Source organism: Hesperophylax consimilis, chromosome 7, assembly GCF_061612785.1.
Source record: "Hesperophylax consimilis isolate HC1 chromosome 7, BYU_Hcon_1.0, whole genome shotgun sequence".
NCBI lineage: Eukaryota > Metazoa > Arthropoda > Insecta > Trichoptera > Limnephilidae > Hesperophylax > Hesperophylax consimilis.
In genome coordinates this window covers 12917155-12935274 of record NC_142842.1, presented here as the reverse complement: position 1 = coordinate 12935274, position 18120 = coordinate 12917155, and the positions used below count along the sequence as shown (strand labels likewise).

The 18120-nt window shown below is 37.3% G+C and overlaps 1 protein-coding gene across 2 annotated transcripts in view; it reads left to right on the top strand.

Annotated features, from left to right (window-relative positions):
* poe (E3 ubiquitin-protein ligase-like protein poe) overlaps nucleotides 1-15029 on the top strand; it is a 133893-nt gene extending 118864 nt beyond the window's left edge. The window contains exons 77-90 of one of the 2 annotated variants that reach the window (XM_089633226.1): nucleotides 236-401; nucleotides 2852-3090; nucleotides 3543-3663; nucleotides 4287-4393; nucleotides 5655-5822; nucleotides 6029-6163; nucleotides 6824-6982; nucleotides 7372-7554; nucleotides 8533-8681; nucleotides 8857-8986; nucleotides 9357-9532; nucleotides 11992-12132; nucleotides 12868-13054; nucleotides 13314-15029. In XM_089633226.1, the coding sequence (XP_089489352.1) occupies nucleotides 236-401; nucleotides 2852-3090; nucleotides 3543-3663; nucleotides 4287-4393; nucleotides 5655-5822; nucleotides 6029-6163; nucleotides 6824-6982; nucleotides 7372-7554; nucleotides 8533-8681; nucleotides 8857-8986; nucleotides 9357-9532; nucleotides 11992-12132; nucleotides 12868-13054; nucleotides 13314-13535 (2283 nt within the window). In that variant the 3' untranslated portion in view covers nucleotides 13536-15029. The remainder of the gene's footprint in view (nucleotides 1-235; nucleotides 402-2851; nucleotides 3091-3542; nucleotides 3664-4286; nucleotides 4394-5654; nucleotides 5823-6028; nucleotides 6164-6823; nucleotides 6983-7371; nucleotides 7555-8532; nucleotides 8682-8856; nucleotides 8987-9356; nucleotides 9533-11991; nucleotides 12133-12867; nucleotides 13055-13313) is intronic. The other variant, XM_089633227.1, reaches the window with a different exon arrangement.
* Nucleotides 15030-18120: the final 3091 nt, after the last annotated feature.

Genomic DNA, 18120 nt, shown 5'->3' with positions numbered 1-18120 from the left:
GATCCTGGTTCAACAGGGCAATTTATTATGATTTGCCTCAAAGATGCACAGCTGTAAGAAATAGGTTGTACCTATAAGCTAAACCCTTTGTACAGTAAAGGTTTTTTGAATTTGATATATCTTTTGTTACCTGTAAATAAACCCATAACCTAACTTTCCAGCATGTTTATGAATCCTCTGCAATGTTTTTAGCATTGATACTAAAATAACTGTTGTTTGCTTGCATTTGTTCCAGGTGTGGGCAGTTTCAGGCGAGGGTGACGCGATGCGCGTGGTGTATCGTATGCGCGGCCTACTCGGAGACGCCACCGAGGAGTTTGTGGAGACGCTAACCGCATCCAGCCAGGATGTAGTGGACGACGAACAGCTCTACAAGATGGCCAACGTGCTAGCCGACTGCGGTGAGTGCCCTTGATGCATGCCAGAACCTCATTCAACCAGCCCATCATCTCTGTAATTTGAACCTTCGTTACATTTGCCTCTTTAAATTCTGTGATGCACCATTTTCGCTGATTCTATATGGCATTAATCGTCGATTTGTGACAATGTCAAATGTGACAGAGTTTTTTGCAACTAGTCAACTTTGCGTCATGGTTATGAGGGCAGAATGCCTGTACATCCTTTTTAATACTATTTGTAATGTTGGTTTAACCCGTGGGGGCTGACAAGAAACTTATATAAATTAAAAAATATATTTTTTTAAACCACAAAGTGACGTTTTTGTTTTTAACTATCCTCGTAATATTCGAAGGTAAAATGAACATTCAAGGTCGACACTGCAATTGTAGTGCTTCATACCGCGCATGCAGAAGTCTTTATAACTTTAATTATATTATAAATTGGGATGACGAAATAATAATCAATAAACTGTAATTATGTACTATAATGTATTATCTCGAGTAACAGGTGATGAAGAGAAATTGTACAACCGTTCACACTCTTTTTTCAGTCCTTTCTTGTCGCTCTCTCATGCCCTCTCTTTCATACTAGACATCAGTCACACCGTCATTACACTATCTGATGTTTTCTTTGATGATTGCAACCTTCCGATAGCTGATCACACTGTCGATCTAAGGACGGTTTGTTTCACGGAATTTGAACAATTCATCAAATTTCAATGTTGATTTTCAAGTTCTGTGAAGGTTGTATTCCAGTTCTATTATTATATAATTACTGGCCAGGGGCTTCACAAAGCTGAAATAATAACAGAACTTGAATAGAACCTTCACAGAACTTGTTAAGCGACTTTTTGTCAAAATTCTGTGAATCAACCCGTACTAAGACTTTAAAGTTGTGAAATGATGCTTTCGAGAATACAGCTCATATTAGTAAGTCAATAGTTTTTCCGTTATTCACTTAAATTACATTCAGTAATTCGATCTGATTTATTTAGTAATTATGTGTTTGATGCTTGTCATATGATCTTATATTCAATTCTATATACACCGATTTCAGTAAAGCATTTGATAAGGTTCGACATCATATTCTTATATCCAAACTCCGACTGTTAGGCATCAAAGGTAGTTTATTGACATGGATTATTAGTTACCTCAGTAATAGAGTTCTTTGTGTCAGGATTAATTTTATAGAATCCTATGTATTCGAGGCCACAAGTGGTGTCCCGCAAGGGTCCCACCTTGGCCCAATATTATTCTTAATATTCATTAATGACATTGTAAACATATTTAAAGATGTACAAGTCCTACTTTTTGCAGATGATCTAAAATTGTTTAAAAGAATACGAAATATATATGATTGCCTAATTTTACAAGCTAATTTAGATAAATTTTTTAAATGGTGCGAACAAAATATGTTATTTTTGAACATTGAGAAATGTCAAGTAATACGATTTTCCAGAACTCATTCTCATATCTTACATGAATATAATTTAAATAATGTTAAATTAACACCAGTATCACAAATTCGTGACTTGGGAGTTATATTCGAATCAAACTTAACATTCACAGCGCATATAGATGATATAACTAATAAGGCTTTAAAGATTCTTGGCTTCCTTTGTAGAACCCTAACTGATTTTAAGTCATTGGATTGCATGAAAACACTCTACATTTCACTAGTTAGAAGCCAAGTGGAATATAATTCACCTATTTGGTCTCCTTTCTATAAAGTACACTCTAACAAATTAGAACGGGTTCAACACAAATTTCTTAGGTACTTAAATTTCAAGCTTAAAATTCCAATAGAAAACATTAATTATGTAAATTTGATGAATGGACTTAATTTAATTACGCTGTCTGACAGAAGAACCATTTCAGACCTAATTTTATTATACAGAGTCATGAACAACCTTATTGACAGCCCTGCCATCGTTGCTGCTATTAAACTCTATGTACCGACAAGAAATACTAGACAAAATACAACATTCTTTTGCGACACATATAAAACCAACTATCAGTCAAACTCACTTACCAATAGGATGCATGATTTGGGCAACAAGTTTGGTGGTATTATAGATATATTCCATGATTCCCTTTATAATCTTAAATTCAAATTAAACCAACACTTTGTGGAATCATACAAATTATTGTAATAGATTTAACGATTAGATATGTTATTGTAATGTTTTATATTATATTTTGTTCTTTGTTATTGTTAAATATTATGTTGTTTAAAATGTTTCTTTACGCCATATTCTTCAAAAACTACTTGTATATTTTTTTAAAATTCTTCACTTTTATAACTCTTAGTATAAATTCTAACTCGATAACTTATGTAAAACTTATTTATAATCTATGTAAAAGCCCCTATGGGCGTATAACAACAACAATAAACAATAAACAATATTGCAATCATTTTAACAAAAAACTAATTGAACTGTAATGTTTCGCAGGCGGTCTGGAAGTGATGCTGGAGCGCCTGGCAGTAGCGGGGGGAGCAGGTGGTGCGGCGCGCCCCCTTGCGCGCACCCTGCTGCGTCTACTGGGGCTATGCGTGCGCGCTCGGCGCTGTGTGGCATTGTTGACGCGCGACAGTACTGCTGCGCTGCCTGCCCTGCTGCGCGCGCTGCAGCTTGCCGCCCAGGACGAGGCGCAGCTGCCGCGGCCAGATCTCACCTGCCAGCTGCTCGAGGTAACTTAAATTGCTGGAGCAGGAGACGGACCGGGAATAGACTTGGCGAACCGGACTGCGATCTCCTTCAATTTTGTGTTTTTTGTTATATTTTACTTTTAAATATTAGCTCTTCACAGGAGTCATCTTGGGGGATGCTTTATAGAGGGTCGTTTTGAGTAGTGTCGGGCTAGAGTGGTCCTCCTGTAATATGGTAGTGCTGGTTAGGCGTGGGTGATATGCCTAGAGTGGTCTGCCAATTTTTCTGCTGTTACATTACTATTTTATTAACTGCAAACCCTAGACCTTTTACTACTCATATAGAATTTTCAGATAAAGCATGTGCTTATCTGAAAATATTAGTATTGCTTGTATTACAAATTTACAATGTGTTTTTTTTTTTGTGTTATTTGAAAGTTTGATTTCAAAATAAATGTGAGTTTCCCTTCAATAAATATTTTTTTTGTTTCCAGATAATGGATCGAATCCTGTCGGTGGCAGCTGGAGAGTCTCTGGAGTCCTTCCTGCAGTTCTCCCTGACCTTTGGAGGGCCAGAATACGTTCAGACCCTCCTCAACTGCACCGAGTGTCCGGGTGAGTGAAACCTTTATACTACACTTCACACAAATTCCTGGAGAAAAAAATTAAGAATGCTCCGAATACCATGGACAACCAGACACACTATTCATTCAAAACGACCGTCTGCCCCAACGTTTGGCACAACACTGAATATTATGGAACAATTTTTTTTATTACTATGGCAATAATGTATTTAGAACAAACTGTAGTAGATTCAAATGTGAGGTTATGATTGAATTTGACATTTTAACTCAATTCTTAACATTTTTATATTTCCTAATTTGCTTAAGTATGAGTTTTGCATTTTGCTTTAAAATCTTTTAGATAATTAATTCTTTGATATGTAATGCTGCATATACATCTATGAGCCGAGCCTCGAATTATGGGAATGGAACGAAGCAACCGCAAGCGGCTTTTCGTGCCATTTGCTGTTGCTTTGTTTCTTTCTCACAATTCGAGGCTCGGCTCGTGTTTCTGCTCGTAAATGTATTTATTGCATTACTTTTCCCACCTTTTTCGATCTTGGTGTTATCATTTAAAACCATGTAAACAATCACAGTGTACTCTATTTTCTTTTTGTAAATTTTCTTGATGAACTATTACTTGTAAACACGTAATAAAATATGTGAAATTTACAGGTATAAGGAACAACCCGGAAGCCCTGGCTCACCTGACGAGGGTGTTAGCGGCCCTGGTTTATGGAAACGAACTGAAGATGGCGCATCTCTGCCAGCACTTCAAGCAGGTGAGTTCTGAATGACTTTCTGATGACCCTGCACCCTGTTATCAGCTGACAAACATAATGGCATGATCATTATATGTTATTTATTTATTATTACACGCCCTAATGGGCTTTTACACACTACAAAGTTTAATAGTAGAGTATCACAGTTATTATAAATTCTACAAAATTAAAACAATAAAGGAAACATAATACAACGAAAAAATATTAAATGTTACAGCAAAAGCATATAGTAAAATAAGATACATTAGTAAAAATGATAAGAAGTCTCACATAAATATATATTCAAAATAAAAATTAAAACATATATATTGCGGAAATTATAGATGTCTATTTGTGTCTCGATATATAAAAGAATTGAAATAAACAATATTTTTATTGATTATTTTTAAGATGAAATATATCTCCCAGATCAGAGTATTTATTTCCGAGACTGTGAAGTCTTGGAATCGGGGAATTTTGATAAGACAGTGTCCTGGTGTTGTAAAAATAAAACGGTAGTAAATTTCGGCAAGATCTTTTGGGTATGTGGATGCTGATTAATTGGAGTAACTCAGGACAGTCAATTTTTTAATGAAGTATTTTATGTAGAACTATTAAATCTCTGTTAATTCTTCTTTCTGAAAGTTTTAATAGGGACAATTTATCTAGTAAATAGTTATAATCAATGTTTTCTACAGGAATATGCAATTTATAGTTTATATACTTCAGGAACTTATGTTGAATCTTTTCAATGTTATCGGAATGAATATTGTAAAAGGGAGACCATAACGTAGATCCATATATCTACAATGAGGCATGGAACTGGCAGAGGAAAGATGTAAATATACTGAATGCTGTAAAAATGAGATCCATGAGGCATATGTATGGTTAAACCACTTATGACTGTTAAAATGTAGAAAAAATGCAAAGCTTGATGTACGCTTAAGAAAATGCATAAGATTAAGAAAAGGACGCTTAAATGGTTTGGGCATATAGAATAAGTGAATGGAGAATGAGGTTTAAGGAGAATATATGACAGGAAATTAAATAGTGGAAGATGTCTGGGAAGCCCTGGAAAAACAGCACAATAAAGTAAATCAAATACTTGAGTCGGGTCATGTCAAGAGTTAATAACGGAAGAGTATGTATGAATATGAATTGCGCAAGCAGTGTGTGCCAAGATAAAGTGTGTTGTATGGTAGTTTATCCTCTCTAGCTTTATGGGTAGGGGTAGTAGGGAAAGAGTGTGATGGTTAATTACTAATTATTCTGTTTGTACAAGGTTTTGGACTTGAACAAGTTTGACTCGGAACATTGGGCCGAGGAAGAGTTCCGCTTGGAGCTGTTCTGCGTGCTGTGCAGCGGCATTGAACGTAATGCAATCGGTGGAACCCTTAAGGACTACCTCATCAGCCTGGCCATCGTCAGGGATGCCTTGGACTACATCACTGTGAGTTGATTCTTCTTATTTTACTTACTTTCAGAACTTGACCCAAGTAAAACTTTAAAAGTATGTAATTGTGAACATGCTCAAAGGAGCGCAATTTTCCCCTATGTACGAAGGCCACAGGCTAATGTAGCATCTACCACCAGCGCATGAAGTTTATTGAGTGAAGACGGACCTGGAATGGATTATAATATTTTATCCCCTTGCAGATGCATGCTCCGTGCGTTAAACCGACCCTGCTGCGAACGGATTCAGACGAGCTGAAGGAGTTCATCTCTAAGCCTGCCCTCAAGTACATCCTCCGCTTCCTGACGGGGCTGGCCACGGACCACGAGCCAACACAGGTTAGTCATCAGCCCATCTCACCTGCAGACTACTTGAGTGTGGACATTGTGACAGTAATGTCAGAAACCTTTGTCTCACTTATTAGTCCTCCTTTATGTGAATACATGTCAAAATAATTATTTTATCCTCATCGACGCGGCTGTCGAATATGTGATCCATCTACGGCTATCCCTGAACACGAATGTCGCATAATATATTGTGATCCATTAAGTTTCACTATAACGCTTTCATTATATCAAATGACGCATGATGGGATAGATTACATTGAAACGTCTAATGTTGTAAAGGTTAAGAAATCAATTATTATCTATTCTGGTACATACCGGAACCTACTTACCTACTTAAAAACTCCGATATCTTGATCTAGTTTATGTTTGAATCCATATTTGAGTTAGATAATATAATCCGGTTAGTAACTGAGTGAACGGATGCGTCGGGTGGGAATCCAGGCCTTGTGGGTTCATTATCTCTGCCAGCTAACTCCTTCATCATTGCACAAGCAAAAAAATTCCTCTCTGATGATGTCTTTATTTTAAACATAAAGATTACCACTCAAACTCACAACATTCGTCCTGTTGGGAGGATGCTTCGACCAATTGTGCTACCGAAAAGTTAATAAATATTTTTTTCTTGATTTTAATTCTGTTTATGTATTACAGATGGCTGTCTGCGAAAAAGTGATACCCATAGTCCACCGCCTGGAGCAGGTGTCTTCGGACGAGCATGTCGGCAGTCTGGCGGAGAACCTCCTGGAGGCGCTCATGTCAGAACCGCAGTGTGCTCGCCGCGTCCAGGAGGCACGCGACTACACCAGACAGGTTAGATATTGAGTTTATGTGTTTTTAAGCATTTGCTTTGGGCATGTTGCTCGCCAAACTGACAACTCAATCCTGGAAAAACTCATGGTCACTGGCAAAGTAGAAGGAAGGAGAAGCAGCGGAAGATCATAGATGCATTGGAGAGATCAAGTAACACAGGCGTCGGTGTCAGGAGAAGTGGAGGAGCCTAACCAGGCTCACTCCAATCGCACTACCGAACCCAGTGGGGCGATTGGAGTGAGGGGTCACGATCCTCGGCAATAAGGCAACAATTTGAGATGAAGTTCTAATTCGTATTGTTAGAATATTATTATCATGGTTTATTTAACATAAAAGCCCATCAAGGCTTTTAAATTAATAATAATCTTTTGTACATTTGATGGTTACAGGAGAAGAAGCGTTTAGCCATGGCCATGCGCGAGAAGCAGCTTGGCGCGCTGGGCATGCGCACCAACGACAAGGGGCAGGTGACGGCGCAGTGCAGCCTGACACATCAAGTTCAGGAGCTGGGCGAGGAGGCGGGGGCCATCTGCTGCATCTGCCGGGAGGGCTACAAGTACCAACCAACCAAGGTATTGTAATTAATGTGTAACTGAATTCTATGGGTGACGGCCCAGTGCAGCCTGATGCGTCAAGTGCATTCGATAGACCATTCCCACAAAAAAAATTATTTAAATAAAACAGTAATAACGGATTTAAACCATTGAGCCCTATACACGTTACACTGTACCCATAATGCTGAGGTGTCACACTACGCTATAATCTTCCTCAGGAGAGGAGGTCAGATCAATTGGGGAACTGCCGCGGAATATCATTCATTAGTATGGGATCTATCACCTTGACAGATTACAGCCGCGTAATTACGGCGCTCCGTAAATTGTTCTAGGGGGTCGCATAATTTTCAAATATCGCCTGGCAGCAAAATCACGGTGCATCATCGTCGCCACGCCCACACTTATAACACATCATCATTCAGGTTTGACAGGTCTGTATGGGATTGTATGGCGAGCAATATAGAGTTATAGATTTATAATTTAGACAGTCAAAATCTATGCTGTAATATTTTTGTAACAAACAAATAAATAAATTTAAAAAAAAATAAAATAAAATATAAAACGCTTTGAGCTTATAGAGTAATCTGACAACACATCTTTTCAACTTGAAATATACTTTTTTATTTACCTATCTAAAAGCATTTACTATGTACTTCGTCTTTATCTTTAGTTAGTTACGTATATTTTCTTATACATAAGTAAGTGCATACTAATTTTTTGCCATTATAATATTGTTTTACTTTAACAGGATCTCAATTTTCTTTGTTTTTTCACACATTATGTTCTTTACTATTTACACGCTCATAAGTGCCCTTTATTACTTACGCAATTTTAATTTAATGTTAAAGTTTATGTCTTATACTATAAGTTATATGATCTAAAAGTCGAAAAGAGTTAATGATTCAAATAAATAAATAAAAGTAATTTTGCGCCATCCTGTACATTTTATATAATTTCTTTAACCCTGTATATTTGATGTAATATTTACTTTTGTAGGTGCTGGGAATCTACACGTTCACGAAGCGGTGTAGCGTGGAGGAGTTTGAGGTGAAGCCGCGCAAGACACTCGGATACACGACTGTCACGCACTTCAACGTGGTGCACGTGGAATGCCACATGGCCGCCGTGAGGCTCGCACGCTCCAGGTACGCTCATGATACTGCATTTAGGCACTCTGGAAAGTGCCGCAAATGTACTGTATATTATTTTGTAAACTACTTGACCATGTAGGTCGTCAATATGAGTATGAATTTTCTTAGTTAAGATTTTATGAAATAGTATGTATGTTGTTAATTGATGGATTGTTTTGGTGTTCATCAGAGATGAATGGGAGAGTGCCGCTCTGCAGAACGCCTCCACCCGATGCAATGGGCTGCTGCCTCTGTGGGGCCCTCACGTGCCGGAGTCTGCCTTCGCCAGCTGCCTCGCGCGCCACAACACTTATCTCCAGGTCAGTGGTCAACCTTACTTGTAACCAGTGGCTCTTTCCCATTAAATTATATTCTCTTGATCGCCGAGGCATTCAAATGATTTGGGAAGAGGGAAAAGATGTTTTTATGCCAAAAAAAATTCAAGTAATGCATAGTTCTTTTCCCTTCCCTTAACCACTGACACGTCATTTTGTATCACTACTTCTGACCTACGAATGAAATCTGATTTTTAAAGACCTCTGGGACACTTGTCAAATTAACGTTATTGTTTTCCATGTAATTAAATATTTCAAATATAAGGCTACAAATAAATAAAACAATATAGTGCTTCCAAATGCTCTAAGGTAAAAAATAATTGAAATTCATTGATAACATTGCAATTGCAAATAGGAGTGCACGGGCCACCATGATATCGGCTACCAGTGCACGGTGCACGACCTGAAGCTGCTGCTCTTGCGCTTTGCCCGCGAGAGGCCCTTCCACGAGGATACGGGCGGCGGCGGCCCGCTGTCCAACATGCAGCTGGTGCCGTGTCTGGCGCACATGGCGCTATACGTCATCAACACGTGAGTACAACCAAACAACAAATAATAATTCATATGTATGGCTTGACTGTTATCAGGAATTCAGTCTGAAGGAGGCGCTTATTCCCATTGAAGCCCCAAAATGGTTGGGGTCTTCCACTTTCTGGCCAATTTAACTAGCTAAGGATGGGTTGTTTCACAGAATTTAAAAAATTTCAAAGATGAAATTATAGTTCTGTGAAAGTTCTATTATTATTTCATCATGTGCTGGTTGTTTGGATAGTAACAGAATTTGAATTGGACTTTCACAGAACTTGAATTTTAACTTTGAAATTTGATGCACTCTTTAAATGCAGTTCTTATTTTTTTTTTCAAGATACATCTTTGACACAGCTAAGCAGCCTATTTTTGAGAAGAATTTATAAAAAAATTTACTTCGCTAACCTTTCATAAAAAAGGGAGTTATATTATCCTCCGATATTATTGTAATTATTATATTTCTTCTGAGGTGTTTTCTTTGGCATCTCTTAACTTCTTGATCGCCGATGCTAAATACTTTTCGCCGTGTGCCAACTGATTTTATTTTCGTAATAACTTACAGTAGAACCCCGTTAATTCGAACCCCGATAATTCGAAAAAACGCGTAATTCGAAATTTTCGCAAAAAAAATTTCCGCTGAAAAATTTTTTCATACAAAATTTTTTTTAATTCGAAATTCGTTAATTCGTAATTCGAAATTTATTTTTGTCCGCGCACGAAAATTTGTTCGTGTAATTCGAAAAAAATTGATTTTTGCGAAAATAAATCATAATATTTCGTAAATCTGAATCTAAAAGTCAGCCGTTTCGGTAAAACGCCGAAAAATGTATTTTTACGTGGTTATACATCGTCCTAATTAGTATTATTATTTTGTAAATCTGAATCGATTTACACTGGAATGTCGTATTTTTTCAAATTTATTTCGAATTTCCGAGTTTAAAGGGCCGATAAAATACATTTTACGCGGATATACGTCGTAGTTTTACGAGTTTACGCCAAATATCTGAATTTAAAGGGTCGGCCGCGACGAAACTCGGCCGTGTAATTTCGATTTACGCGTAAATATATCGTATTTCATCACCGCGACGGAAATCAGACGCGAAATTTCAATTTACGCGGAAATATATCATATTTTTACTAACTTTACTTCGAATTTCCGAGTTGAAAAAATACGGCGAGACAGAAATCGGCCGAAAAATTTCGATCCATGCCGAAATATGACATATTTTTACGAATTTACTTCAAATATCTGAACTTAAAAGGCCGGCCGCGACGAAAAACTGCCGACAAAATTCGATTTACGCGGAAATACCTATATCATATTTTTACGAATTTATTTCGAATATCTGAATTTGAAGAGCCGGCCGCGACGGGATACGGCCGCGAATTCTCGTTTCACGCGGAAATATATCGTATTTTTACGAATTCAAATTCAGATATTTGAAATAAAGGGCCGGCCGCGACAGAAAATTACCGCGAAATCTCGATTTACGCGGAAATATATTGTATTTTTACGAATATCTCAATTTAAAGGGTAGGCCGCGACCGAAATCGGCAGCGAAATCTCGATTTACGCGTAAATATATAGCATTTTTATGAATTTATTTCGAATATCTGAATTCGAAGAGCCGGCTGCGACGGAATACGGCCGCGAATCCTCGTTTTACTCGGAAATATATCGTATTTTTACGAATCCAAATTAAGATATTTGAAATAAAGGGCCGGCCGCGACGGAAAATTACCGCGAAATCTCGATTTACGCGGAAATATATCGTATTTTTACGAATACCTCAATTTAAAGGGTAGGCCGCGACCGAAATCCGCAGCAAAGTCTCGATTTACGCGTAAATATATAGCATTTTTACGAATTTATTGCGAATATCTGAATTTAAAGGGCCGGTTGCTACGGTAATCGACCGCGAAAATAAAGAAATAATTGGTATTAATACGAATTTACAACTAAAATACCACCCGGATTTGAAGAGGCGGCCGAGAAAATCGATTTTCGGCGTATTTTTTTTTTTTTTTTTTCATAAAATTTCGAATTACGTGGGAATTTGTTAATTCGAAATTTGATTTTTGATGTCCGCTGGATTTCGAATTAACGAGGTTCTACTGTACTTGTTTTTTTGCATAATTATGTTTTTTTTTCAAATGGTATTGTCTAACCAGATAATATGTTTATATATTTATAAAAAATAGTGTATTATCTTCCATACATATTCAGATAAAAGAGTTTTTAATAGTACCTATCCGTAAGGACGTTGGTGAACATGATGTTTCTTCGATAAATTACTAAAATTGTCATAGTCGCTTACTAGTGTTTAGTTTGGTCGTAGTTCGTTTCTCTCTTATTTATGTTCCCTCTACTAAGCACTAAGCATAACTAAACTGAATGTTACCCATCCTATGATACTGTTGAAGAAGATTTGTTAGCATATTTTGAATGTTGTTTGGTTTAGCACACGAGTGGCGGGGCGAGCTCTGTCCAGCCTACACTCGTATCTGGACTGGACCCTGGAGCGCCAGCTGGAGTCGGCTCATGAGGCAGAGGGGGCCCTGTACTACCTGGTCATGTGTCTTCTGCTGCAGCCGCCACACAAGTAACCACCCCTCTTTTTCTTTCTACCCTTGTGACCCCGCATCAGCTTCTCTTGCGTTACACTTTGCCAGTGACTAAAATCAAAGTATCTCGATACATTGTGGACAGACAGTTGAACTATTTCAGTCTTTTTGGTTAACTAGTGCACCTGGCTGTCCGTGTTGTCCCAAGCATTCCTCCCCAGCATCACTTTGAGTGTGTTTTTCCTTTTCAGATACAGATATTCACAAATATGAATAATTTCAGTCAATCAAGAGTTTCATCTGAGGATAGATTGTTTCACAAATTTTAACAATTCATCAAAGTTTACGTTCCGTTCAAGTTCTGTTATTATTTGAAATGAAAACATATGTACCTTCAAAAAACAATTTACACGGTGTGTAAATCGAGGTCAAACACAAAACATCACTTGTCAAAATATAAACATGGCTACCGCCTGAATGAGTAACTAGAATCGTCAGAAAAAAATTGTGTGCAAAGCCAGTATTGCCAGAAAACTGCCAATTCTTATTCTTATTAGCATGGAAATAATTTTGAAAATCTATGTATTTTCAAATATGTATATAGTCCAAAAGGATTAAGCCCGTGAGAGCATTCTTACTTTTTGCTCTGTCAATCACCATTAGCTTGTAGATCGGTAGTATCAGGCCTTGTTTATTGCTTTCTTCTACTTCTCTAGCCAAGAGGTGTTTTAGTACCCATGGCTAACGCTTGTTTGTTTGTTGTTGGGTTGCAGGTGGCAGGAGCACCGCGTGGAGCACTTACAGCGCGTGGTGGCGCTGGCACATGCACGTGCCGTGTCACCGGCCAGCGCCGTCTCCTCGTTGACAGCGGAGCAGCGCGAGATCCGCCCCTATGAGGACTACAAGCCCTACCTGATATTTTTCTCTCTGATACAACTGCTCTACGATGACATGTTCAAGGTGACTATATTATATTGTCTTGATACTTCTTCAACTTGTTCATTATTAAATCTATGTGTTTTAAAAACAAATACATAGTGGTATTATTTAACAGTCCTTAATAATGGCTACTTGTACCTTCAACAATGAGTAATGCACTAAAAATATTGTAGGTCTATCCCCTACGCCAGGTTAGGTAAAGAATACCTGCTGGAATAAACTGTACAAAACTTTGAACTAAAGTGGCGCCATCTCTTTAGCTTTTTATTTATCTTTTCAGCATGTGCCCCCCTGCACAGTGGAGCAGTGGCCCGTAAAGCTGGCGGAGGCCATCCGCCACGGTGACGAGGCTGTGCACCGCAGTGCGGAACGCGCGCTCGCCACGTTGAGCGAACAGCTGCTGCCATGCGCCTCGCTAGAGGAGTGGGCCGACGCAGCAGGCGTGCTGGCCTCGCTGCCCCGCCCGCCACGCGACTTCGTACTAGCCTGCCTGCGTCGCTAGCGCCACGGAACGCCGCCGCCCCTGCTGCTCGTGCTTCTGTTCTTCGCGCTGCACACCCTTTACCACTGCTACCGAGCCATGTAACCTCACTTTTATGCTGACTGGAGCAACATACCGACTTCGGCTAAAACCTTTTAAGAACAAATGTTAATATAATATAAGAACAGCTACAATGTTGAACTGGTAAGCAGTAACAGGCACAATGTGTTACCATTAGTTGATTACGAGATCAGCAATATAAGAGCAGTTACACTGTTGAACTGCTAAGCAGTTAATAGAAGCAACATCGCAACGTTAGTTGCTTACGAGGTCAACAATGTAAGAGCAGTTACACTGTTGAACTGGTAAGCAGTTGATAGATGCCACATCTCACCGTTAGTTGCTTACGAGGTCAACAATGTAAGAGCAGTTACACTGTTGAACTGATAAGCAGTTGATAGATGCAACATCTCTCCGTTAGTTGCTTACAAAGTCAACAATGTAAGAGCAGTTATACTGTTGAACTACTGGTAAACAGTTCATAGATGCGACATCTCACCGTTAGTTGCTTACGAGGTCAACAATGTAAGAGCAGTTACACTGTTGAACTGGTAAGCAGTTGATAGATGCAACATCTCGCCGTTAGTTGCTTACAAAGTCAACAATGTAAGAGCAGTTATACTGTTGAACTACTGGTAAACAGTTAATAGATGCGACATCTCACCGTTAGTTGCTTACTAGGTCAACATTGTAAGAGCAGTTACACTGTTGAACTGGTAAGCAGTTCAGGGATGCAACATCTCACCGTTAGTTGCTTACGATGATAACAATGTAATAGCAGTTACACTGGTAAGCAGTTAACAAACACAATATCTCGCCATTTGCTTAAAAGGTCAACATCTCGCCGTTTGTTTACAAGGTCAACATACCATTAGTTTCTTACGAGGTCAACAATGAAAGACCAGTTACACTTGTAATCGGCCAGAGTTTTTCTTCTAATTGATTAAAAAGTGTTACTCTCTTTTTGGCAGTCTTTGTCATATTAAAATTGGAATTGTTTGTACACAAATTATTTTAGAATTTTTGGTTGGGGAATTTAATGTCGAAAGAATAACATTTCGCAGGCGGCGTTCGCATTTTTTCTTATATAAGTAATAAATATTAACATTCTGTTTTAATAAAATTATATTCGCTTTTAGAATAGTATGATGTGTGTTTCAACCTTAAAATATGTGTATCCGCTGAAGAATAATTTTACTAGAATTTAGAAAGTAGGAATTAAAAATTGCCAGATTTCTTCACTGTGGACATTATTTTTTTCTTTTTAAACCACTTTTGAAAAAAATTATACCTGTTAAATTGCTTTGGTAACCATTCAATTCTAGGCTTTTATTATAATCAATGTCTGCATTTTGTCAGTTGACAATATTAAAAATAATCCGCTTTTTCCTTTGCTTAGTTTTAGAGGGTTAAATTATTTATAATATAAATGTCAAGTATATTAAAATTTTCGAATTTGACTAATTACATATTATTTGCTGTATTGGTTTATCACTAATAAATCCTAGTGTGAAAAAAAAGTTTTATTTGAAAATCTACCTTACTATCCTACCATTTCCTAAACTTTTGAAAAATATTAATTTACCTACATAATTTGTAGCATGAAATTGTAAAAGAGGCGCACGGGTGAGGCTCACATTACCAAATCATATTTTATAAAAAAAATATTCTGATTTATCAATAAAAAATAAATTACCTATGCCATTATTGATTTCCGAGTAATAATTATTGTATTGTTTAAATTTGAATAAAGGTCGTTAAAGTAATGTGTTTCCATACTAATAATTTGGGTGACTCGGGGAGTCAAAATATCTTTAAGTATTATTAGAATTTTTTTTTTTTTTTGTATTAGGCAATTCACCCTAAAAAGAGTGCTATGTGCCGTTAAAGTTAGGGGAGATGGTTATAATTTTATGGGAAATCTATACGGGAATAGGAAATCTCAAATATTGAAGTCATTCAAGTCTATGAACTTGTATAGAACTGAGAAAATGCGAGAATTGTTGAGAGAAAGTAAATAAGGAATACTAAGGGGAGATTGGTGGGTGATTTTTATAAGTAAACGATAAATGCCTTTGAAAGATGAATGATTTTTACAATTAAAGAAAACATGATCAAGAGTCTCATTTTCCATGCCGCACTGGCAGAGTGGACTATCTAGGACCCGGATTTTAAACAAATGGGATGCAATGGAGCAATGACCAATTCTCATTCTCGAGATACAGGAAATAAATCTTTTGGATTTTTTCTTGCCGTGGAACCAAGGTTTACTTGGTATATGATTTTGTATTCCAGCATAAAAAGCACCAGTTCGGGTTTTCGTATTAGACCAATTTTCTTCCCAGGAGCGAATCATGTTGGATTTAAGAATTGGGATGACGTCAGAGATAGGAATTCTAAAATCTAAAGGATTAGAGCCAGAAATTGTTCCAAGTTTAGCTAGAGAATCGGCTTTCTCGTTACCCTCAATTCCCAAATGGCCAGGGACCCAAACCAATATTGACTCGAAATTTAATTAATTTAAAGATTTAAGGGTGTTTCTGATATTATAAATAATATAGTCTTCTGGTTTATGGATATTTGAGGAAATTTTCAACACTGCGCTTAGTGAGTCAGTGCACAGTAAGGCTCGTTGAATATTGAAAAGCTGGATTTGACTCAAAGCCTGTTCAATTGCGAAGCATTCTGCAGTAAATATAGAAACTTCTTTAGGCAATTTATAAGACAAATCGAATTCGGGAATGTGTACCGCAGCTCCACAATCTTTGTTATCAGACTTAGAACCATCTGTGTAAATGAGTGAAAATTCTGGAAACTTAGAAGATGTAATGTTTTTAAATTTTTCCTCAACATTTTGATTAGATGAGGTTAAAATATCAGTTCGGAAGTCTGAAGTTATAATGTTGGGGATATAATTGATAGAATCAAATGGGATAGTGAAAATAGGAAGGATAGGATCTTTTTGTAGATTTTGGAGGGAAGAGGACAGAGATTTGAATGAAAGAAAACTTTTTAGAAGGAGAGGAAGTCGATTTTTATCTGTCGATCTTTTTTCGTTATTGTTACTGAACAAATAATCAAGGCTTTGTTCTAAAGGGTGACGCGATACAGAAAAAGATTTAAAAATATATTTATCAGCCAGGAATTGTCTCCTCAAAATTAAGGGGGGATCAACACATTCTACCTGGAGAGAATTAATTGGAGAAGATTTCATCGCTCCAATAATTATTCTGAGCGCTTTCGACTGAATTCTTTCAAGTTTTTTGTCCAAATATTTAGGAAGAGGATCGAAAAGAAATGTTCCATAATCCAAATGGCTTCGCACTAGAGCACCATACATTAATTTAAGAGTAGTAGGATGAGATCCCCACCACACTCTGGAAACAGCTCGCATAATATTTAGCCCCTTTTCACACTTAGCCGAAATGTTCTGAATATGCGGGAGCCAGGAAAGTTTATGATCCAAAAGTAGTCCAAGAAATTTAATTTGCTTAACGATTTGAAGAGGGACATTATCAAAGCAGACAGAAAAGGGGGGTATTTTCCTTTTGCGCGTAAAAGCCACTACTTTGGTTTTAGACGTAGCTAAATTCATCCCATTAGTCAACAACCAAACTTTAATATTATGTAAAGCCAAATTCAATTCCTTCGCAGCACGCGATAGATTTTTGTGTGATAAATAAATAAGGAAATCATCAGCAAAATAAATTCGCTTGATAGATGAAGGAATTACATTGTCTAAATCACTTATATATATATTAAATAATAATGGACTGATTACGGACCCCTGAGGTAACCCCCTCCATAGTTTGCGATTTATCGTTTTTGAGGAAAAGTGGATAATAATGGATCTGTCTGTTACTAAATTAATAATAAATTGAACTTGTTTTAAGGGAATTTTTATTTTAATTAATTTTTCTTTCAAAATGTTAATTAATACATCGTCGTAAGCTGACGAAAGATCAAGAAATGTGGCCAGAGTGCAAGAATTAAGGGACTGAGATATACGGATGTCTGTTGTTAACACACTTAAATTATCTATGGTTGATTTCTTTTTCCGGAAGCCATATTGATTAGGAGAGATAATTCTGTTATTTTCAACAAACCATTCCAATCTGTTCTTTATCAAGTGTTCTGCTACTTTCATTAAACATGACGAAAGAGCAATAGGACGATAGGATGAGATTTCAGATGGATTTTTGCCTGGTTTTAAAATCGGAAGGATTTTTTGAACTTTCCAGACTTCCGGTATAAATCCTGTTTCGAACATGTAATTAATTAGGGATAAAAAATATTCAACCGACATATCTGAGAATGCTTTAATGAAACTATATAAGATTCCATCAGGGCCAGGAGAAGAGTCTGGAAGGGAATTGATTACTCGATTTAATTCACTTACTGAGAAAGAAGAGTCCAGCCAGCTAGAGTGAGATGGATAAGAAATAAAGGAAGGCATTTCCTCACATCTGGCAACTGACGGAGGAGCTATCTTATCAGCAAAACCAAATATGTTTGGAACGCTGGGGAGTATATGACGAACCAATTT